This window comes from Musca domestica, unplaced genomic scaffold, assembly GCF_030504385.1.
Source record: "Musca domestica strain aabys unplaced genomic scaffold, Musca_domestica.polishedcontigs.V.1.1 1032, whole genome shotgun sequence".
In the NCBI taxonomy this organism is placed as follows: Eukaryota; Metazoa; Arthropoda; class Insecta; order Diptera; family Muscidae; genus Musca; species Musca domestica.
Genome location: NW_026712119.1, coordinates 41380 through 67174, shown reverse-complemented (window position 1 = coordinate 67174; position 25795 = coordinate 41380). Strand labels below are relative to the sequence as shown.

At 36.1% G+C, this 25795-nt stretch overlaps 1 protein-coding gene across 6 annotated transcripts in view; it reads right to left on the bottom strand.

Annotated features, from left to right (window-relative positions):
* Window positions 1–2355: 2355 nt before the first annotated feature.
* LOC131804876 (annexin B11) overlaps window positions 2356–25795 on the bottom strand; it is a 47379-nt gene continuing 23939 nt past the window's right edge. For 3 of the 6 annotated variants that reach the window (XM_059128137.1, XM_059128131.1, XM_059128128.1), the window contains exons 2-8: window positions 12433–12513; window positions 7296–7895; window positions 3571–3711; window positions 3267–3507; window positions 2970–3199; window positions 2646–2855; window positions 2356–2575 (exon numbers count right to left, since the gene is read on the bottom strand). In XM_059128137.1, coding sequence (XP_058984120.1) covers window positions 2438–2575; window positions 2646–2855; window positions 2970–3199; window positions 3267–3507; window positions 3571–3711; window positions 7296–7895; window positions 12433–12444 — 1572 coding nt within the window. In that variant the 5' untranslated portion in view covers window positions 12445–12513 and the 3' untranslated portion in view covers window positions 2356–2437. The remainder of the gene's footprint in view (window positions 2576–2645; window positions 2856–2969; window positions 3200–3266; window positions 3508–3570; window positions 3712–7295; window positions 7896–12432; window positions 12514–25795) is intronic. The other 3 variants (XM_059128145.1, XM_059128140.1, XM_059128143.1) reach the window with 1 other exon arrangement.

Genomic DNA, 25795 nt, shown 5'->3' with positions numbered 1-25795 from the left:
TCTTTGACAAGTAAACACGATCATTTTGTTTGTTTACAAACTGCTGGACAACGAATGTTTTCTCATCGGAACGGAGAAAACCAAATTCGGCAGTTCACCACTTTCGGCCAAGTTAAGCAACTCTTTAGCTCTTTTGAGTATATTTTCTTTCTGTTGCGGTGTAAGTTCTTGCACGTTTTGGAATTTCAATGGCTTTACCCCGATGTCATTTTCCAGTGTTTGCCGAATGGAATATTGCGATATGTTCAGCTCACGAGCCATTTTTCGGCAACAGCGACACGGGTTTGAATCAAGTCGCTTCTTTACTTTTCGAACCATTTCTGCTGATGTTGATGTTTTCTTCACGATAACGAGCGATGATACGAGACACAAAAGATTTATTCACATCTAATTGCTGGAGTGCTCTAACGATAGCCACTTGTGGCTTTCCAGCCAAATATAAAGAAATCACACAATCGCGCTTGAATTTCATCACGAATATTTTTTTTCTGGAAAATTCTCACCAAAATGCTTTTGTACGCTTGGAAACAATATAATAAGTTGTCAGTGGAATAATTTTAACAGCTGACGGACGAGTGGCTTAGAAATGACATCAGTCTGAAGGTGGTTGCAGTTTTTTCATTTCACTCTGTATATGGTATAATATTTAGAGTATTTGACAGTCGGATGACTGACTAAATCAATTTATTTTCAAAGCTTTTTCAGCCTTTTTTCGAAAGAATTTTGTTGTGAATTTTTTTCATGAGAATGTAGCTCAGAAGTATATAAGACCAGGCATTTTACTATGTCACCAATCTCCGGAACTAAAGGCGAAAATTATATTCTGCTCTATGATAATTTTTATGCCAGACAAAAATTTCGAAATCGATTCCAAGTTTTAACAAGTTAAAAAGCAGTAAGTTCGGCCGGGCCGATCTTTAAATACCCTCCACTACTTGGAACGAATTTGGAAAATTTAAAAAAAATATTATCTGTTAAAAATTCTGTTAAACTCTTAAAAATACCGAATATATCCGTTATATTGGGGTCTATAAGAATATAGCCGTTATATTGGGGTGGCATTTTTCGTCATAAGCCATTACAATATTCAAATTCAAAACTTGAAATAAACGGTGAATAATGTCGCTAAAATCATTAAAATACCGACGGGTACGGTATATGGGGGCTATACGAAGACGTGGACCTACATGGCCCATTTTCTGTTTTATGCTGCAGTATCTATTACGAACAAATACCAAATTTGGAACGATTCCGTTAAATAATGTCGCTAAAATCATCAAAATACCGAATGTCGGGGGGTACCGTTATATGGGGGCTACATGGATACGTGGACCCACATGGCTCATTTTTTGACTTAGGATGTAGTATCCATTACGAACTTTAAATACCAAATTTGAAACGACATTGGTAAATCGTCTTAGAATTTTACGCTGATCAAGAATATATATACTTTGTTGGGTCTGACATGAGTATTTCGAGGAGTTACAAACGGAATGACAAAATTAATATACCCTCCATAGTATGGTGGAGGGTATAAAAATTACTTATGCAAGATCACGTCTTCGTATAGCACCCATATAACGGGTTTCATATAACTGGTATTTTCAACGGATTTCTTTGAAAATATTTAAGATCCTTTAAAATGATGGAGAATGTTAAAAGTTCAGCCCGGCCGACTTTATCTGGGGTTTTACTTGTTGATAATACCAATCATAATTTCCCCTTTCAAAATGTCAGCAAGAGACTATTTCATTATTTCTTACCCTTCCTCCTCATGCACATCCATATGTAAAACGACTCAATATTTGTGGTTTTTAACATAGTTTTTATTGTATTTAGGTATGTATATTTTTAATGAACATTATGACAATACAACAGCTAGAAAAAGACACTGTCGTGAGATTTCATTAGAGGATTATTGTATCAAAAAGTGGCATTAAATGCAATAATTATTTTTTTGTAGTTGTTGTTTTTAATGGTTAAAGTCAAATACTCTTTAGGATTGCAAAGCAATTTAATTGATTGTTTTTAGGAATAACAGTACAGTACATTTAAATATATATTATGGGTATGATTTCAACATTTTAAAATAACTCTTCAGGGAATACAAACAAATATATATTTTTATGGAAAATTTCAAAAATAGTTTTTTTTTTATAAAATTTTGTTTTGTCACTGGTATTTGTATTAAAAAATGTATTGAAATTTTTTTTTTTTTTTTTTCAAGCATGTAAAAGTTTTTTTTTTAGAAAAATACTTAGATTTCATATCAACTTTTTTTGTTTTTACTTTTTTGTGAAAAATATTCGATTGTGGTTAATGTCAACATTAAAATATCATTTCATTTTTTCTCTCTCTCTCTCTCTCTCTCTCTTTTAAAATGAACTTCTTCCCTTAAAAAAAATATATTTCGTATAACATTACTCCATTTCAGGTTTTAAGAATTTGAACGTTGTTCCCCCACCAAGGCATATAGGGCATGTTTGTAGTGACCCGATGTGTCACCCTTAATCCAGCTCTTTAGACTCTTGCCATACATACGTTCAAAGGCAGCCTTAATATCGGCCATATCGATCTGTGTGGAAAAAAATTAAATATTAATTCTTGTGTTCCACGAGGTGGATAGTTTAGTTCTTAATAATTACCTCACACCGGGTGATAATCACACGTATCAACTGCTTGTCATTGGTGCCAATGCCAGCCATACTCTTGTGTAGACGTGAGGCAAAATATTCAGCCTTGTTGTTGACACAACGACAAATGGCAATTAGGCCTTCCATTATATCACCGGAGAATTCCTTTTTAATTGCCTTCTCCAGCGAGTGACCGGTCATTGTTTCGTATTCTTGGAAAATCTGAAGGTATATAAAAATAAATTATTAAATAATAATTTTTTCTAAGAAAAATACATCTTTAAAATTTGGCATAAGTACTGAAACGTTTTTCCATTTTTCCGAACAAAATCTTACCAATTTCAATTGTTGATAGTTACGTTGGCACAAAATCATATTGAACATGCTCTCATCGGTGCCGACACGCAACTCACCAGCCTTGAGCAATTCACGGGCATCACTCTGGGCAGCAGCACGGTCAACATGACCGCTTTCATCGCGGGCCGCAGTGCACAGCGAGACCAAGAGACGTTTGAAATTTCCCGATGTTTCGGATTTCAATTCCGATTCCAAATGGGCACCATATACTACAAAATAAAACAATAAAATTTATTTAAGGTTTCAACTTTTTATCTTGAAATCCCAAAAACTTACATCTTAAATATTGATTTTTAATCGTGTGAATCTCATGATTCGATAGAGTACATAAAATTTCAATGAGCACATCTTCATCAGTGCCAATGCCAGCCATGGCATCGTTCAGCTCATGACAATAGTAATCGACAATGGGACGCAAAAGGCCAACCAACAGTTTTTCGAAATTTCCGCTTGTCTCGGAGCGAATGTCCTCAATAAGATCTTTGCCAAAGTGGGTTTTATACTGACGTTGGATTTCCTAAAAATAAATAAAATATTAAAAATTTAGCAAAATAAATAAAATTAGGATATTTTTTCATACCTGTCTCTGTTCATTGGAACGACGGCAAATGATGTTGATAAGGGCATCCTCATCGGTGCCAAAGCCTTTCATGGCCTTGCGTAAGTCATGGGCATCCTTGACGGGATCAAAGTTTTGGGCTGGGAATACAGTTGGGGTTCCCTATGATACAAAAAATTAGAAATAAATAAATAAAATATATTAAAATATTGTAGCGGATTTGAAGAAAATTTATTCTGGCTTTTAAATATCTACTTAGTAATTAAAGATTTACAAATTTACATTAGTATACATTTTTTCATAGCAAAATATTATAGGACATTTTAAGAATACTATGAGAGGTTAAAATAATTTTTAATTTATAAATACACAAGACCTGTTCCAGAGCTGCAAGATTGTAAAAAAATTTCACCGGTGACCTTTTTACTTTTATGACCGATTTTCTATTTATGAAAATTGCAAGAAAGTAAATTCCTACAGGTTCTGGAACAGAGAAACATATATTGGGAAACTATATAACCATTTATACTTGGGGTTGGAATACATTACACAAAAAAGAGGTAAAATTTAATAAAGTTTTGAAATTACAATAAATCTGCCTTTGGGAGTTGGGACAGATTTTTGGAGAAGTGATACAGCTATCCAACCAACCCAAAGTTTATAACCAAATTAACCCTCGTAGAAAATTCTATATGGAGAATGTATTGAAAACATCCATCCTCTATCCACTGAAGGCCTATAGATGAACCAATAAAAGATCCAATGAAAGTTACGTTCTATAGAAGAGCCTAAGAAAGTATTTTATCTCTAAATCTATTTTTTTCTTTTTTTTTCTATTGATCTACCTTTCGCTCTGTAGAAGAAGGTAGTAGCAAGGTAGATAGCCCGTCAAGTGATTGACTGACTGACTTAATGATTCATCAACCCCTAGACGAAATGGCTAAAGCTAGTATCTTTGTGGTCACTCTTGGTCCGCAGGTGTCAGATAAGGCCGGGTTTTTGTAAATTCGTACTACAACGGTACGAAAAGTACTAAATTTGTACTCTTTTTATTTGACGAATAATAGAGTTACAACTATTAAATTTGGAATGAGGACCACTGATAAAGTGTATGATGAATGTACCAAACCAAGTGTAAGAAAGTACTAAAATATGCTATATTTAGTACCATTTCGTATCATGTGAACAGTTAGAGCTAAAAACTTGAAATTCGGAATGGGAAGCCAGGTTGAGCAGTAGGGTCGATGTAAGGAGGTAATTTTTAGAAGTATGTACTCCTGTTTACGAAAAGTACTAAACGGTGCCAAATTTTGGTACAATTTGAATTTGGAGGAATGGATGGAGCTGAAATTTAACAGAGTGTAGGATTGGGATATGGAGGGAGTTTTCGAAATTTGTACTTATGTCCACGAAAAGTAATAAATGATACTAAATTTGGTACAATTTCAATTTAGGGGGAACCAATAGAGCTAGTAGAAATTTGATAATAAAATCACTATTGCATTGTAGGACTGAGATACGTAGATAGTTTTGGAAATACGTACTTAGCTGTATTAAATGGGACTAAATTTGGTACAATTTAAATTTTGGGAGAAGCGATAAAGTTGTTGTTCTGAAAATTGGAATTAATAAGGAAGTTTTGGATTTGGGTGAACCGAACCAGAAATTGGGAAATTAGATTTCTATTGGATTGTATGATGCAGATTGTTATGCAAATATGTACTTATGTGTACTAAATGGTACTAAATAGGTCTTTCAGTGAGGTGAGTTTCTTAATAACGGAGATAAATCAGAGAAGCATTTAATCACTTTGAAATGTTGGTCCGACATTTATATTACCCGAATAGGTCCACGTTTTGGTATGGCCCCCATATATCGTTACTCCCTAATTTTCAGTATTTTGAATGTTTTAACCACAATGAAAGCCACAATGTGGTAACATGAGGGAATTATTTTAAGTGGACCTGTTTTTTTTTTAATCCCCAAAAAGTCGAAAATGGCCCCATATTTCGAGTTCACAAAATGTATGCCAAATTATTGTTTGGTGAAGGCCGACTATCAAATTTAGAAAAAAAAAATTGGTTCACGTAGCCGGTGTTGGGCATAGCCAGAGGAGAAAATCTCACGCCCTGGCCGAAGTCTTGCAATCCAAAACAGCATCAAATTAAAAACAGCATAAAAAAAAACAAGTTAAAAAGCAGTGATTTCGGCCGGGCCAAACTTTGAATACCCTCAACCGTTTGGAACAAATTTAGAAATTTTCAAAAAAAAAAATTCTGTTAACATTTTAAAAATACAGAATATAGCCGTTATATTTAGGTCTATACGACGTGGACCTACCTATAGGCATTGTTTGTCATAAGCCATTACCATATTCAAATTCGAAACTTGAAATAAACGGTGAATAATGTAGCTAAAATCATCAAAATATCGCATATGGAGGTACCGATATATCGGAGCTGTGCGAAGACCTAGACCAGCATTGACAATTTTCTGTCACAGGCTGTAGCATCCTTTACGAACTTCAAATACGACATCTCAAACAATTTCGGTAGGTATTGTACCTAAACTCATCAAAATGCCGAATATAGGGAGGTACTGATATATGGGGCCTATACGAAGACCTGGACATGCATAGATAATTTCCTGTCACAGACTTTAGTTCCCATTACGAACTCTATATACGTAATTTGAAACAATTTCGGTAAATAATGACGCTAAAATCATCAAAATACCGAATATTGGGAGGTACCGTTATATGGGGGCTATACGAAGACATGGACCTGCACAAACAATTTTCTGTCATGGGCTAAAGTATCCATTACGAACTTCACATGCGAAATTTGAAACATTTCCGGTTAAAAATTTCGCTAAAATCATCAAAATACCGAATATATAGGGAGGTACCGTTATATGGTGGCTATACAAAGACGTTGGCCTGAACAGACAAATTTCTGTCTCAGGCTGTAGTATCGATTTCGAACTTCAAATGCCAAATTTGAAACAATTTCTGTTAATAATGTAGCTAAAATCATCAAAATACCTAATACAGGGAGGTAACGTTATATGGGGGCTATCTAAAAAAGGTGCACCTACATGGCCCATTTACGATCCCCGGGTCGTGGACCCGAAATTTAGGTCAAATATCCCTGAATACGGTTTCGTAAAGAAAAAAATACAAGTAAAACCACCCAAGTAGTCTAGGGAAAATCCATTTTTAATAAACGACCCACTTGTGGTCGTTCTGCATCATGACTCAGAGATAATTTCACGCAAGCTTAGGTGAATTTATAAAACAAACACACACACACACACACACACACATTCATATGTGTCGTTGGTACAGCAAAAAATTACAACAATAACAACAAACTAAAAATAATTTCTAGCATTAAGAGTAATCAAAAGCTTACGAATTAATCGCCATTCCACAAGCTTACAATTATCTAGTTTTGAGATAAATTATAAAACAAAAACATGTGTACATACATCATCGTGTAGTTTATATGTAAACATTCCATCGCCATAGCAATTTTCCTCAATTGAAATTTCTGAAGCACTTTCATTATTCAAATCGTCTTCAGTGAAACTTTCAATAAATCCAACATTCTTAGGAAAATTGAATTTCCAAAATAATAGACCCCAAGAAAAGAGATTACAAAAAAAAAGAACAACACAAGAGAAAACCAAAATACCCAAGAGAGCAAAAAACAAAAAGAAAATACATAATTAGCAAGGACACTAACCTCTCTCCGTGGAGCAGTGGAGTAGTGATGTTGTATGGGATGGCCTTGCCTCTGGGCCAACTCTTCGAAACAGTGTTGGATATTGCCAGCCGGCGATTCTAATCCCATTGAGGTACGAACCGGTGTATAGCCATGATTGGGATTGTATGATGTGGGGTGTGTGGGTGGTGCCTGTCCGTATGATGGATTGTGATAATGAGCTGGTGAACCTGTCGATGTGGGATAGGGTGTTTGATGGGGATTGTGAGGATATGAGGATCCCGGATAGGGTGACGGCTGATGTCCATTGTTGCTGGGATAAGGTGTTGCATGAGGATAGGGACCAGCCGTGGGATAGGGTGCTGAGTTAGTTGTGGGGTATGGTGCTGTGTTAGTGGGAGGATAGGGTGCATTGTTTGTAGGATAGGGAGCATGATGTGTGGCGGCAGATGGATAATGAGAATTTGTCGGTTGTTGCTGCTGCTGTTGTTGTTGTTGTTGATGTGGGTGTTGGGTGGGCGCCACCCAACCCGCACCGAATGGTACACCGGCTGACATACCCGGTTGTGGATTGTAACCAGGCGTTGATGTGGGAGGATGTGGTTGTGGCATGCCGGAACCCTACAAAACGAAAAGAGTTCAATGACAGAGATCAGACATTTGTGCAAAACATATGGAATTGAGTGGGGGCGGGGGTGGTGCTGGTGAGAGGGGTGGGTAAATGAATACAATTTTCAATTTAAAACAAATGAAAGAGACTCTTTTGAATTTTTGTTTTGCTTGGGCCGAAAGGTTGCAACTTTCATTTGAAATGTGCGGAAATGTGGCGAGAGGTTTGAAACATTCAATGGATGACATACATGTAGGACATACATATACAGGGTGAGGTGAAAAAACTGCAAACAACTTCAGACTGCTGTCATTTCTAAGCCACTCGTCCGACAGCTGGAAAAAAAAACAGTAACATCATCGAAAATGGTTCGAAAAGTAAAGAAGCGACTTGGTCGACACCCGCGTCGCAGTGGCTAAAAAATGGCTCTTGAGCTGAACATATGAATCACTCCATTCGACAAATATTGAAAAAAATGAGCTCGGGGTAAAGCCGTTGACATTCCAAAAAGTGCAAGAACTTACATCGCAACTGAAAGAAAATAGACTCAAAAGAGCTAAAGAGTTGCTTCGCGTGGCCGAAAGTGGTGTACTGCCGAATTTGGGTTTCGCCGATGAGAAAACATTCGTTGTTCAACAGTTTGTAAACAAACAAAATGATCGTGTTTACTTGCCTTCGGTGATGCTGTGGGCCGCCATAACAGCCGATGGTCGCTCTTTGCTCGTATTAATCGACCGAGGCAACATAATAATTGCCGAAGTATTCTGGAGTGTGTATTAAAGCCTTGGGCACGCAAACATTTTGGCGGCAGACCATGGACATTCCAACAGGACTCAGCACCCTCGCACTCAGCACGCGCCACCCAAGAATGGTTACAAAATGAGGTTCCTTGCCTCATTTCCAGCGCACAATGGCCACCAAAATCTCTGAATACCAATCCGTTGGACTATTGTGTCTGGAGTATTTTGGAAAGCAAGGTTGACACTAAAAAATACCAAAGTGTCGATCACCTCAAGCAAGCACTTCGCCGGGAATGGGCCAAAATACCGTAGAGCAGCATTCGGGCAGCTTGTGACGGTCTATTGGTCGTTTGGTCATCATTCGTGCCAAAGCTGACCAATAAAATTTGGTGCTATTTCCGACATTTTTTCATTCAATAAAATTCAATAAAATTAAAAAAATGTAAAAATTATGGCGTTTGACTTTGTTGCAGTTTTTTTATCTCACCCTGTATGTTTAATGTTGAGTTAAGTGAAATGTATTCTAGAAAAGGCTCTTAACATAAATCCTCAACCAAGAATTTTAGTGATGTTCGATGTTTGATCTACAAATCCATTTGCTTTTTCCACTGAAGTTTAGAAAGCACTGATATTTTCAATTAAATGATGGCATGCCAAATATTTAGCAAAATATACAATGACTAGGTATAATCTACGTTTTAAAATTCACCCTCCTTACTACGTATTTTTATTTTTTCATAATTCCTGGATTTTTTTTATTTTTGAGTCGATTTATATTATGGTATTATTGAGTACAGGGACGAATTCAAGGGCCCTAGAACAGTTACATTTTGCTAATTCCCGAAGTAGTTGAGAAATACATTTTTGGGTACAGGTTTGGTACTCCATAAATGACGGAAAATGTGAAACCTTTTATTTTTTTTTTTAATTGAATAACAAACATGAGAACCTCAACACGTAATAAATAATATGGAATAAATAAATATTTTTTATATAGTTATGATTCATTAGCACTTGAAACTGCACTGAGGCAATGTGTATTACAAATAAATTATTTGAGTGCAGATACAATTTAAACCATAAACATTTTTTTACAATACTAAGTTACAATAGTTTGCCACATGCCACACCACATCATCGTTGTTTGAAACCACAAAATGAATCCAAAATAATTTTATTTAGAAACAAATAAATTTAGATTAAACAAATAAAACCACATGAATGCAGTGATAATGTTATGTATATATAAAGGGTGTTTCACGCTTAAAAAGATAAATACTGTAAAACAGGGAATAATCACACCAGAGTCAATATGACGACAGACGGTTGAACGGACAGGACTATATCGTAATATTATTATCAAACTTCGAATTCGGAGATAATCAATATCGATCCACTCCTTCTGGCAATTCCAACCATCCCGTCAACCGTCGTGAGATACCGTCCGGAATGTTGGAAAGAATATGAATAGGATTGGCCATTAGTGGCGAAGTCGTGATCAATATTTTCATGAAATAATCTTCAAACATTAAATTATATGGACCGTGCTATCAGTTTAAATAATCATTTTAGGCATTTTTCTGAATTTTATGTTCGTTGTCTAAACTTTCTAATAGCTTGAAAATAATCACCCTGTTTTCCGTGTACTATTGCCAATAATAAGGCCGAAAACACTATTCCAAGGCATCTTAACTCGAATATCTGCACGAATGTGAAAATGGGTGGAAGTCCTCCACTCTACTTCAGTTTCCTCCACATGTTACGTTTCAACCAGAAAGGAAAGATCAAAAGTCGGGCGGGGCCGATTATGTGATACCCTACACCATTATGCGTATTTAGGAGAGCTCCCGTAACAAAAAAAAATGTTAATTGGGAATTTATGTTAAGTAGATCATACCAAGTATAAACCTTATTTGAATGCGTATCATGGTTTTAGAGTAGTCACCATCTGGGAACTATATCCAACTATGAATGGATTTACACAAATTTGACGGTGGTTTTGTACCTCAAGTACCAAATAACATTGCGGTATGGAGCATGATATGACTTCGAGATTTACCAAAGGGAAAAATTCGGTTGAATATGAAAAAATCTATTCAATTTGGGCTGGTATTATATATATGTGGGGACAATAACCGTAAAATCGGATGGAGGTGTATATCGAAAGATGTATAAAAATCTGAACCGATCTCGATAAAATTTGGCAGAGGTATTTTTGAGCAGTATCTGATGTCCCGTATTTAATACAATTGTTGTGGAGTGCATATTACGCATGTGAGGGACTTAAAACCCCAAATCGGATGAAACTTATATATGGCAGCTATAGCCATATCTGAACCGATTTTCACCAAATTTTATGCACTTGCTTCTAGACAGAATTCGGTCGGATGTGTCAAAATTTAGCCCATATGGACTGATATTGGCCATTTGGTGCACAATTAACCCGAAATCAGTTGAAGATATATCTGGGAGCTATATCTAAATCAGAAGCGATATTGATAAAATTTGCAGAGATATTTTTTGGGCTGTACAAATTTGGTGAAAATCGGTTCAGATATAGCCATAGCTCCAAAATATATGTTTTATCCGATTTGGTGTTTAGGTACCTTACATTCGTAATATGCATTCGACAACAATGATATTTTTTATCAGATATCTAATAGAGCTGGGAAATACCTCTGCAAAATATTTTCAAGATTGGTTCAGATTTGGATATAGCTCCCACATTCGACAACAATGATATTTGGTAACAGATATCTTATAGAGCTCGGAAATACTTCTGCAAAATTTTATCAAGATTGGTTCAGATTTGGATATAGCTCCCACATTCGACAACAATGATATTTGGTACCAGATATCTTATAGATCTCGGAAATACTTCTGCAAAATTTGGGTACAACCGACCGAATTAAGTCTATACTTGCTTATATTCGGTCGGTTGTACCAAAATGTATTACTTTTAGACAGATGTTGGCCATTTGGTGCACAATTAACCTGAAACGTCAAATTTGGTAACATTCGGTTCAGACATAGCTATAGCTCCCATATAGATGTTTCATCCGATTTGGTGTTTAAGTCCCTCACATTCGTAATTTGCATCCGATAGCAATGAAATTTGGTATCAAATATCTAATAGAGCTCGGAAATACCTTTCCCAAATTTTATCTAGATTGGCTAAGATTTGGATATAGCTCCCATATATATCCCTAATGCGATTTCATGTTTATTGTGCAAATAATGACTAATATCAGGCCAAATGAAGTGAATTTCAGGACGTACGCTTCCATTTTGTGGAACTCGGATCCGATATATATTTTTTTAATATAATTCTTCTCGAAGTGTGCACTTTATATCAATGTTATTTTTTGGTATAAAAGATCAAAATGTCTCCGCCAAATTTAGTGAAAATCGATTCAAAATTGGATATGCCTCCCATATATTAGTTCCCTCTGAGACCAAACTATAACTGCTCTAAAGTTAAATGTCGATAGGTGGTATAATCTACTGATATGATCTGATTTTGTTACGGGAGCTCTACTTAAAATGCATGGTGGTGTAGGGTATCATATAGTCGGCCCGCCCGTCTTTTGACTTTTCCTTACTGGTTAGCTTTACATTCTTTTCGATCCTTTCTGTTATTTTAGGCAATAATTGAATTTCAGCGCAAAATGTTAAAAAGAGAATATTGAATCGAAACACCCTTTATACATCATCATTTACATACGAAATTCCCAACTTATTTTTATGTTATAACAATAGATATATAAAATATATACTTATTAAATATATAATTTCTTTTAATACTTACAAATGGATACATGTTGTTGCTGTTGTTGTTTTCTTTAAAATACAATCAAAAAACTAGATTCCAAAAAATAATATTTATAATCTGCAAAGATAAGAGAAAAATGTCCAAGAGCAATTAATTAGTTGTTAATTGTCTATGAATCGATGATAAGAAAACCAATGTCAATAGACTTGTTCAAAGTGTCCATGTTTGTCGGTCGATAAGCTTTCACTTTCCCTCAAATAGATTCATTGACATTTTGCGGGGGCAATATCAATTTTCTTGTTACGTTTTAAAATTGTTTTTCTTGTTTTTTTTTTCTTAGCCAAGTGGTTCCCATATAGCTAGGTGGCTGGCTATCGTCCACAAACAGTTGGGGTATTCACGTTGTGTGGTTGTTTAAAATAATAATAAAATGATGTGTGTGACGTCACACCTCATACTTGTTTATGACGTATGTTCCAACGTATGGGACACGTCATACCGAATAGCGGATTCATTTGAGAGATGCAGTGTAGATGCCATGTAGAAAAAACTTGTTTGTATGTACTTTACATGACCCCTGTTGTGTGCAAAAGACACATGCTTATACTTTTCTGGTGACAAGCGAATACTCTTGCTTTAATTGCTTTGCAACTGTAGCAGTCTCTGTAAAATACGTTGGTCACAGTAGCAGTCAAATGTTTGATATTCGATTAGATAGCAGTTTGTGGTAATAAAAAGTGCTTAGATTTTTGTATTCGACATCCTTATAGGTAGGCATACAAAATTTTAATTTTTAAGTACAGTCTGTGACAGAAAATTGTCTATGCAGGTCCAGGTCTTCGTATAGGCCCCATATATCAGTACCTCCCTATATTCGGCATTTTGACGAGTTTAGGTATAATACCCACCGAAATTGTTTGAGATGTCGTATTTGACGTTCGTAATGGATGCTATAGCCTGTGACAGAAAATTGTCTATGCTGGTCCAGGTCTTCGCACAGCTCCGATATAACGGTACCTCCCTATATACATTATTTTGATGATTTTCGATATATTATTCACCGTTTATTTCAAGTTTCGAATTTTAATATGGTAATGGCTTATGACTAACAAGCCTATATAGGTCCATATAGACCCCAATATAACGGATATATTTGGTATTTTTTAAAATTTTAACAGAATTTTTAAAGGATTTTATTTTTTGAAAATTTCAAAATTCGTTCCAAATGGTGGAGGGTATTCAAAGTTCGGCCCGGCTGAACTTACTGCTTTTTAACTTTTTTCGGCTCCGATATACAATGAATTTTTTTTTTTTTTGGAGCTTGGAGTGCTTTGCTTTATACCAGGATTTCCCATGTATGTCACGATTGGTGAAAGACGCGAGGTTTTGAAAATCTGTTCTTAAAGTCACAAAATATTTTTCTATTAGGGGTAATATCTGAATTTGGTATTCGACTGTTTGACAATGATTTAATGTTTGCAAAACATGAAATATACAGGGTGAGATGAAAAAATTGCAACCAACTTCAGACTGCTGTCATTTCAAAGCCACTCGTCCGACAGCTTTTAAAATTATTTCAGTGACAGCTCATTATATTGTTCACAAGCGTACAAGAGCGTTTTGGTGGGAATTTTCCAGAAAAAAAGTTATTCGTGATGGAGTTCAAGTGTGATGGTGTGATTTCTTTATGTTTGGCTGGAAAACCACAAGTGGCTATGGTTAGAGCACTCCAGCAATTAAATGTGAATATATCTTTTGTGTCTCGTACCATCGCTCGTTATCGTGATACTGGTAGCGTAGCCCGTCGTCAAGTAAGTGGACGGAAGAAAACAGCAACATCAGCAGAAATGGTTCGAAAAGTAAAGAAGTGACTTGATCGAAACCCGCGTCGAGGTGGCCGCAAAATGGCTCGTAAGCCACATATCGCAATATTCCATTCGGCAAATATTGAAAAATGAGCTCGGGGTAAAGCCATTGAAATTCAAAAAAGTGCAAGAACTTACACCGCAACAAAAAGAAAATAGACTCAAAAGAGCTAAAGAGTTGCTTTGCTTGGCCGAAAGTGGTGCACTGCCGAATTTGGTTTTCTTCGCTCCGATGCGAAAACATTCGTTGTCCAGCAGTTTGTAAACAAAACCGATTGTGTTTACTTGCCAAAGAGGTTAGCTGAAAATGTGCACCTTCAGTTGGACACCAGAACTCAATCGCCGGCCATGATGATGATGTGGGCCGCCATAACAGCCAATGATCGCTCTCCGCTCGTATTAATCGACAGTGGCATCAGAATAAATGCCGAATATTATCGCGAATATATTCTGCTGGATCCATTAAAGCCTTGGTCACGCAAACATTTTGACCGCAGTCCTTCGACATTCCAACAGGACTCAGGACCATCGCATTCAGCACGCGCCACCCAAGAATTGGTCACAAAATGAGATTCCTTGCTTTATTTCCAGCGCACAATGGCCACCAAAATCTCTGGATATTAATCCGTTGGACTATTGTGTCTGGAGTATTTTGGAAAGCAAGGTTGGCACTAAAAACACCATAGTGTGGATCACCTCATACAAGCTCTTCGCCGGGAATGAGCCAAAATACCGCAGAGCGACATTCGGGCAGCGTGTGACGGTTTCATTGGCCGTTTGAAGACCATAATTCGTGCCAAAGGTGACCAATTCGAACAAATCTAAACTTATTCTAAAATTGTATGCTATGTCCGATATTTTTTCATTATTTTTCATTCAATAAAATTTAAAAAAATGTAAAAATTGTGGCGTTTGACTTTGTTGCGGTTTTTTTATCTCACCCTGTATTTTCAAGAAATATCAGACTTTAAAGTCAATGATTTTTGGTAACTATGAAAAATAATACATCAATTACGAAAATATTCGATGAAAGTTCACGAAGACCAAAATGAAGAACAACAATTTAGTATACGAGTATTCTAAAAACTTTCAAGAACTTGGCAATCTTTCAAGAACATAAGGCTGTGGTATTGTCTTCTATTATAAATAGCCTGACATTTTTGTTGGCCGCAATGGACTTCAATTTTATGACTAAGTACTAAAAGTAAGCAAAAGCAATTGTTATTACCAAAAATATAGTACAAAAGAACAAATTTGGTATTTTTTCGAAAGAGAAAAGGTTCTGAATGATGTGTTCCATTTCACATTCTGCCTCGAGAGGTATGCTTGATTTTAACAATTAGTTCAATAAAAATAATTCATCATAGCTATCGAACATTTTTCTATGCTCATTTTAAATGGGTTCATTGTACCCATAATTCACATGAACATCTGTAAATTGTTTTCAACAATATCATAAACAAATTGCCCCATTTTTATATCCAACAAGTAACAACATGTTCTCGGAATCCTTGCACGCAGATTTTCAATTCGTTTTGAATCACCTATTAAAAGTAAATTCTTAGTCATGGCAGCATGTTTCTTTTTTATTCCCAGTTATTTGCAAATACATTGTGAAATCATAAAATCAACAAAAGAAAATCTATTGCCAGAGTATGTTTGTATATATGTGATGCACATTTTTCAGGCAGACACATGTTGCTTGGCGCATTTCCAAGAAAATTGTTTTCTAATAGCATATTAAACTACCTGTGTGATGCAGAATCATTTAAATTCATGAAGGCGATGTTAAGAACAGAGAACTTGGGAAAATTGAAATGGTGATCGCGTCTTGTGACAAATGGCAATTAGGAAGCAATATAATATGTTCTACAAAATAAATAAAATTTTTGATTCCTTTGCAAAATAAAGTCGATTTGGACAATCTGAGTCCATTGAACCTTATAAGAGATTTCGAAGGTAGAAGTATCACATTGTTTTTATGTAGCTACCATGGAACGGATGGTATGATTAATTTAATATCCCGGATTTTATACCTTCGTCGGTTACCAAAAAATCAGGGTGGGGCCGACTTTATGATACCCTACACCACTTTCCTAATTTAGTAGAGCTCCACATAACAATTAAAAGTTTTTTTTTTTTTGGGAGAATTCAATCATATACGCTATGATTAAAAATATGACGAATTATTTGTATCTTTTAAATTCGGATTTGTATTGCCCATTCGGTGCAAAATAATTTGAAATCAGATAAAGATATATATGGGAGCTATAGCTATATCTGAACCGGTCTTCATCAAATTCGGCATACTGCCTTCTATACTCAATTCGGTTGTATGTGCCAAATTCCAGTCCCTTCGGGCAAATATTAGACGTTTGGTGCACAATAAAAGGCAAATCGGGCGAAGATATATATGGGAGCTATATCTAAATTCTTACCGAATATCTCCAATTTTAATAGGGTTCGCCCTTGGGCCAAACAAATGTTGTTTGCAAAATTTTATCTTAATCGGATAATAAATGCGACCTGCATTTTGTTCACAAGAATACTTGAACAGACGGACGGACGAACAGAAGGACTGACCATGTTACAAACAAATGCACAAAGACATAATACCCTTACCACTATGTGATGTAGGGTATAAAAAGTATTTACAGGGTGAGATGAAAAAACTGCAACCATTTTCAGACTGCTATCATTTCTAATCCACTCGTCCGACAGCTGCTAAAATCATTCATTATATTGTCTACAAGCGTACAAAAGTATTTTGGTGGGAATTTTCCAGAAAAAAAAACGTTATTCGGAAAACCACAAGTGGATATCGTTAGAGCACTCCAGCATTTAAATGTGAAAAAAAAACTTTGTGTCTCGTACCATCGCTCGTTACCGTGATACTGGACTGGATACTGGACGGAAGAAAACAGCAACATCAGCAGAAATAGTTCGAAAAGTAAAAAAGCGACTTGATCGAAACCCGCGTCGCAATGGCCGGAAAATGGCTCGTGATCTGAACATATGGCAATATTCCATTCGGCAAATATTAAAAAATGAGCTCGGGGTAAAGCCATTGAAATTCCAAAAAGTGCAGGAACTTACACCGCAACAGAAAGAAAATAAACTCAAAAGAGTCAAAGAGTTGGCCGAAAGTGGCGAACTTCCGAAATTGGTTTTCTCCGATGAGAAAACAATCGTTGTCCAGCAGTTTGTAAACAAACTAAACGATCGTGTTTACCTGCCAAAGAGGTCATCTGAAAATGTGCACCTTCGGTTAGTCAACAGAACACAAGCGCCAGCCATGGTGATGCTCTCCGCTCGTATTAATCGACCGTGGCATCAAAATAAGTGCCGAATGTTATCGCGAAAATATTCTGGAGGGTGTATTAACGCATTGGGCACGCAAACATTTTGGCAGCAGACCTTGGATATTCCAACAGCACTTAGCACGCGTCACACAAGAATTGGTTACAAAATGAGGTTCCGTGCTTCATTTCCAGCGCACAATGACCACCAAAATCTCCGGATACCAAGCCGTTGGACTATTGTGTTTGGAGTATTTTGGAAAGCAAGGTTGGCACTAAAAAACCAAAGTGTCGATCACCTCAATCAAGTGCCTCGCCGGAAATGGTCCAAAATACCACAGAGCAACATTCGGGGAGCGTGTGACTGTTTCATTGACCGTTTGAAGGCCATAATTCGTGCCAAAGGTGACCAATTCGAACAAATCTAAACTTATTCTAAAATTTGATGCTATGTCCGACATTTTTTGCTTTCATTCAATAAAATTTAAAAAAAAGTAAAAATTAAGGCGTTTGACTTCGTTGCGGATTTTTTTTATCTCACCCTGTATTTGGAAGAAATATCCGACTTTAATGTCAATGATTTTTGGTAACTATGAAAAAATAATAAATAATAAAAAATAATACACAAATACGACGTGGACCTGCACAGACAATTTTCCTACATGGCCCATTTACGAACTTAACCTGTTATTGAAAATGGGCCATGTTGGTCCACGTCAGAAAATTGTCTGTGCAGGTTCACGTCTTCATATAACCTCCATATAACGGTACCTCCCGATATTCGGTACTTTGTCGATTTTAGCGACATTATTCACCGGAATTGTTTCAAATTTGGTATTTGATGTTCGTAATGGATTCTACAGCATACGACAGGAGATTGTCTTTGCAGGTATAGCCCCCATTTAAGGGTACATCCCGATATTCGGTATTTTGATGATTTTAGCGACATTATTCACCGGAATTGTTTTAAATATCGTATTTGAAGTTCGTAATGGATTCTACAGCCTGAGACAGCAACTTGTCTGTGCAGGTCGACCTCTTCGTATAGCCCCCATATAACGGTACCCCCCGATATTCGGTATTTTGATGATTTTAGCGACATTAGTTACCGGAATTGTTGTACTACAGCCTATGGCAGAAAAATGTCTTTGCAGGTTCACGTTTTATAACACCCATGGTACCTCCCTAAATTCGGTATTTTGATGATTTTAGCTACATTATAAACAGATTTTTTCCAAGTTTCGCAGTTTAATATTCTTATAGCTTATGATAAAAGTTGCTTTTGCAGGTCCACGTCGTCGTATAGGCATCCGGTATTTTTAATAGTTTAACAGAATTTTTAACGGATTTTATTTATTATTATTATTATTATTTTTTTTTTTTTGAAAATTGCCAAATTCGTCCGAATAGTGGAGAGCATTCAAAGTCCGGCCCGGCTGAACTTACAGTTTTTTTACTTGTTTAATTTTGGAATAATTTACAATACGTCATGAAAATCTTACTGTTCTGTTTATTTATTCCTTCGCATCAAGTACACTTTTTGTTGTGAAATGTGTTTGTCCGCCCACACACACACATACACACTGAGGCGACGAAATGACGTGTCCATGCTAATGAGTCTGGCAATTCAAAAATAAAATCAGCAACCAAAACAAAAAACTAGTCACTTAAAACAGCGATAGCAACAATGATGTTTGAATATAAGTAACATTCATTAAAGTTGGGCTCACAATATTGTTACGCACAAAGTTAATACTCAGCATATAAATTATAGCCAGCTGAAAAGAAAAAAGAAAACAACATGGGCTGCAATCACGCGCACACTCACACACACTCTAATACCTATGGGCTAGGTATAGAGTAATTGTTATGGACCGAGGTACAATGGATTTCTCCACACAGCTTGTGGCCATAACGGAGGGGTATTGCCCATCTTTGTAAAATAATAATATGGAAACGTTCGCACTCTCGCACACACACACACACACCCGAACGCGAGACCAGACAATGACGCAATCTTTGGCCGGAAACTTTTTTCTTTTTTGAGTTCGGAGATGTAAACCCCATGTTTTGTAGTGAAATTATGAACTGTTTTATGAGATCATAGACTAAATTAAAGATGTAACTAATTTTGTATTAAAATCGGGCAATTGCTTAACCATATTCCCCCAGTGGTGTTTAATGCCATCAACCTTGAAACATATTAATTGATTAATCATGTAAAGTCTAGTTGAGGGTTAATTACTTGAGCAATTGCCTTCAAATTGTAACTTCGCCGGTGTTTTTTTTTTTGGTCTCACGAATTTTCTTAACTGCATGTTACACAAAAATAATGATATTTTTATACCCTCCACTATAGTATGGAGGGTATATTAATGTTGTCATTCCGTTTGTAACACCTCGAATTATACATTTTAGACCCCACAAATACATATTCTTGGTCAGCATACAATTCTATGTCGATTTAGCGGAAATCACTCTAGCTTCCGAACGAATTGAAGTAGATTGGTCAAATTTTACCTAAATGTATGTTATGTCTGCAGGACTTTTGATACGGAAAATAGGCCATGTAGGTCCACGTTTTGGTATAGCCCTCTTATAACGGTACCTCCCGATATTCGGTATTTTGATGATGACATTATTCACCGGAATTGTTTCAAATTTGGCATTTGATGTTCGTAATGGATGCTTCAGCCTATGACAGGAGATTGTCTCTACAAGTCCACTTCTTCGTAGAGCCCCCATATAACGGTACCTCCCGATATTCGGTATTTTGTTGATTTTATCGACATTATTCACCGGAATCGTTTCAAATTTGGTATTTGATGTTCGTAATGGATGCTTTAGCCTATGACAGGAGATTATTTGTACAGGTCCACGTCGTCGTATAGCCCCCATATATGTTCGGTATGTTGATGATTTTAGCGACATTATTCGCCGGAATTGCTTCAAATTTGGCATTTGAAGTTCGTAATGGATGCTTCAGCCTATGACAAGAGATTATCTGTGCAGGTCCACGTCTTCGTAGAGCCCCCATATAAAGGTACTTCCCGATATTCGGTATTTTGATGATTTTAGCCGATATTTTTGAAGTTTTGCATTTAAATATTGTAATGGCTTATGACAAATGTTACCTATGCAGGCCCATGTCGTCGTATAGACCCTAATATAGCAGCTACATTCGGTATTTTTAAGATTTTAACAACATTTTAACGGATTTTATTGTTTTTGAGAATTGCCAAATTCGTTCCAAATGGTGGAGGGTATTCAAAGTTCGGCCCGCCCGAACGTACAGCTTTTTTACTTGTTCGGAGTTATATATGTATGTGTACATCGTCACCTAAAACTGCTTGCGTGCTGAATCTGTTTTGTTTTCCATGTTCTTGACTTTTGAGGAAGCCAAAGTTCGTAAAAACTCAACGCAATTATTTGAGGTTTAGGAAACACGCTGTCTGTCATCAGCTAAATACAAATATTCAATGGTGACTCACCAAGGCAAAAACAAAAGATTTTTAGAAGTGATGGGCATTTTGTTTACCGGCAAACAAGTCAAGTGGACAAATAAAAATGTCAAATGATGGATGCGACATTTTCCTTTTGTTTCGGAAAGATGTGAATGTTTACATTTCACAATAAGTTAAAAAGATAACACCTCGAAATATTTCTTGGGCAGATTTTTAATCTATAATGCATGCTTAATCTAGGCGTGTGATAGACGTGTCTAAAGGATACGCACTAAAAGGATACGAAAAGCTTTAAAATATACCAAAAATTTAATACTTTGTATTGGACAAACGGAATGAGTTAGAATTCTGAAAGTCACTGATTGAGTGCTGGACAGATGTACCAAAAGGAAATTTTAGTAAATTCGAACTTTGAGGTAGCGTTAAGTTCTAAAATGGTACCATTTTGTTTTATGTGAACGGATGGAGCTAAAAACTTAACATTTGGAGATTATTGATATCATTGGCCCAGGTAGATTTCTTTCATTTGGGTTTTATTAAACCCAATTAGACCTAAGTTTTATTAATAAATATTCCTTTTTTTTTATTGATATCCCTAAAGTTGGAGATTCGATATATGAAGGTGGTTTTGGAAAGAATATGTAAATGTAGGGAAAGTACTAAATAATACTACTTTTCGTATTGGGTAAAGGAATAGGGTTGGAATTCTCAAAATTGATATTGAGGTCTCTGTTAGCATCCGAATTTAAGATATGGAGGTGGTTTAGGAAATGTGTAATAAGTGTGCGAACTGTACTAAATTTGGAACAATTTGCTTTAGGGTGAACGGATGATGTTAAAAATCTGAAATTTAGAGCTGCAACCCTGAAATTTGATATACATGTCACTGTTGGTGTCTGTTGTTGTGGTTTTGTAATGACCACTATAATTGTTCGAGAAGTACTGAGTGGTACTAAATTTGGTATTGGTTGAAGAGATAGAGATAAAATACTGAAATTTGATTTAAGGGCTTGGTATCTGCAATTGTGATGTGGGGGTAGTTTGGGAAATGTGTACCCTAATTTTTCGAAAAGCACTAAATAGTACTAAATTTGGTCTTGATTGAAGGGATAGTAATACAATTCTGAAATTTAAGTTTGAGATCTCAATTGGTTTTTGAAATTATAATGTAGCGGAGATTTTGGAAATGTGTACCATCATTTTTCGAAAATTTTGAAATGAAATGAATTGAATTTTGAAATTTTATAAATAGTTCGGGCTCTTACCAAGTGTTTCACAATCGTAATTTGTGGATGAAAAAACTATTTGTAAGAATTCTTCAACAAATAAAATCTTTAGCTTTCCTTCCTGATAAATTTAAAATCAATGTTCAACCTATGTCACCGGAGCGTATATTTCAATTAATAAGGTAAACAAGAGAAAAATACACCACTTAAAAGGAACTTGAAAATTAAAAAAAAAATCGGCGGAAAATAACTTTTTAAATGAATTCCTTTATATGAAATTATGCAAAGACCTGCAGACGAAATGTTTGTATCAAAGGCTGTAGTACCCATTAGGACCTTCAAATACGATTTTGAAATAATTCCGTTGAACAATGTCGCTAAAATTATCAAAATACCGAAAATTGGTTGAATGGCGTGGCTATACAAAGACCGGTATATAAAGTTTTTTTTTTTTTCAAATGCCGTAGTACCAATTACGAACTTCAAATACGAAATTTGAAACAAGTCCGGTTAATAATTTCCCTGAAATTATCAAACTACCGAATATCGGTAGGTGTCCTTATATGGAGGCTATACGAAGACGTGGTCTTGAATACGCAATTTTTTGTCATAGTACCAATTATCGTTGGAAAATACCGTTTAAATAAATACCGTTATATGGGGCTATACAAAGACCTGCATACGAAAATTTTTGTGTCAGTGGCTGTAGTACCCATTAGGACCTTCAAATACGATTTTGAAACAATTCCGTTGAACAATGTCGCTAAAATAATCAAAATACCGAAAATCGGTTGAATGCCGTTAAATGTAGCTATACAAAGACCGGTATACGAAGTCTTTTTTTTTTTTGAAAGGCTGTAGTTCCCATTAAGAATATCAAATTCGAAATTTGAAACAATTCCGGTTGTTAATTTCCGTGAGATCATCAAAATACCGAATATATATGTGGGAGTTGTCGATATATTTGGGCTATACGAAGACGTGGACCTGACAAACGCAATTTTTTGTTATAGTACCAATTATCGTTGGAAAATACCCTTTAAATAAATACCGCTATATGGGGCTATACAAAGACATGCATACGAAATTTTTGTCAAAGGCCGTAGTACCAATTACAAACTTCAAATACGAAATTTGAATCATTTCCGCTCAAAAATGTCAAAATACCGAATAAAGGGAAGCGCTTTTGTATGTGGGCTATATGAAGACGTGGCTGCATAGAGAATTTTCCGTCATGGGTTGTAGTACCCATTACTGACTTCCAATACGAAATTTTAAAAAATTCCAATGAATAATGTCGCTAAAATCATCAAAATATGGAATATCTGGAGGTATCGTTATATGGAGGCTATACGATGTGGTGGACCTATAAAAAAAATCCTCTTCAAGAGGGTAAAGTACTCAAAAGGAAATTCTTGTGTGGATTTTCGGAGTTCCATTGAAAAATGGAAAAATCATCAAAATACAGAATATCGGGAGGTACTGTTATATATGAGGCTTATACGATATCGTGGACCCATGTAGCCCAACTTTGAACTTGACCTGCCTGCAGACAAAATACTGATATGTACAAAGTATATGCTCTAACGTGATTACAACAGACGGACGAACAGGGCTAACTCGTCTTAGAATTTTACCCCGATCGAGAATATAGGTTAGGTTAGGTCTACAATTATTATTTAGACGGGTTACAAACGGAATAACGATCTTAATACACACTCCACACTATGTATGGTGGAGGAATACAAAATACTGGACTTAACTCTAGTTTAATAAAAACTCCCAGATTTTTTTTGGTGACGGATTCCCGGATATTTGACCCGAAAGTCCCGGACCCACAAAACCAATATGGAATATATTTTTTTCTAAATTAAATGTTGTTTTGGGTAGACGGCCTTCGGCTGGGGCTTGATATATATACCTCTGGGTATGTCCAACACCGGCTACGCGAACTACATTTTTTTCTAAAAGGAGACGGACCTATATACCTATATTTCAAATGATACCTATATTGTCTCTATCTGTTTAGTAGGTCGGGGTCTGACCTGGGTTTTTGATCCGGACCAATGGATCAAAAAACCGGGTCCCTCCCAAAAAAAAAAAATATTTCCCCTGGATCAGGATGCAAATATCAACCTCCGGAAAGAATTTCAAAAACAAAAAAATCCGAGAGTTTATCTAGAGTTGTTCCAAAAATTCTAGTTCCCCAGAGGGAAAAATCTTAAGTACCGGCAGAAGACCGGTATATTATAATAATTTTGGTTCGCGTAGCTGGTCAGGCTTGAAATATGTCCAAACCCAGCTATGTGATTCAAAGTTTTTACAAATTTGGTCCTGTTTGGTGCCGGACTTTCGGGTCCGCCCCCAAGAAAAAAATGCTTTCCCGGAATAAAGGTGCAGATATACCAGCCTCTGGAAAAAAATTAAATAAAAACCGAGAGTTTTTACTAAAGTTAAGTTAAGCCTTCAACATCTGTTCTTTTATGTGTAAAGCCTCCGCCATAGTATAGAGGGAATATTAAGTTTATCATTCCGTTTGTAACACCTCGAAATATACAAAAAAAATACAAAGTATACATATTCTTTATCAGCATGAAATTTTATGTCGACTAAGTGATATCCGTCGGTCTATCCGTCTGTGGAAATCAGCTTCTGAACGAAATGAAGTAGATTGATAGACTCAAATGTATATTATGTCCGCAGGACATTGAATTTGCTATTGAAAAAGGGCAATGTAGGTCCACGTTTTGGTATAGCTCCCAAATAGTGGTACCTCCCTACTTTTGGGAATTTTGGTGATTTAAGCGAGATTATTCAACGAAAATGTTTTAAATTAAGTATTTGAAGTTCGTCACGGATACTACAGCCTATGACAGGTCCATATTCGGTATTTTGATGATTTTAGCGACATTATTCACCGGAAGAGCTTCACATTTGGTATTTGAAGTTCGTAAAGGAGGTCCACGCCTTCGTATAGCCCCCATATAACCACACCTCCCGATTTTTTATTGGTATTTTGATTTTTTTAGCTACATCATTCACCGATTTTTCTTTTCAAGTTTCGCATTTGAATATTGTAATGGCTTATGACAAAAGTTTCCTATGCAGGTCTACGTCGTCGCAGAGACACCCTAATATAACGGGTATATTCGGTATTTTTAAGATTATAACAGAAATTTTAACAGATTTTATTTTTTGAGAATTATCAAATTCGTTCCAAATGGTGGAGGGTATTATAGAGATCGTCCCCGTCCTAATTTAACTTTTTATACCCTACAACACTATGTGTTGGGGGAATTATAAGTTTGATTGGGCCAACAATTATGTAACACCTCGTAACACACCTGGGCCAAAAATTATGTAACACCTTTCCCACATAGGAAAGTATATATGGATCTTCCTAGCTCGCCGAGCTGAGTCGATCTAGTTATGTATGTCCGTCCGTCCGTTCGTCCGTCTGTCCATGTTAATTTGTAATCAAGCTACAGGTCTCAATTATGAACCGATCCTCACGAAATTGAAAATGGAGGTGGGGTTATGGTCAG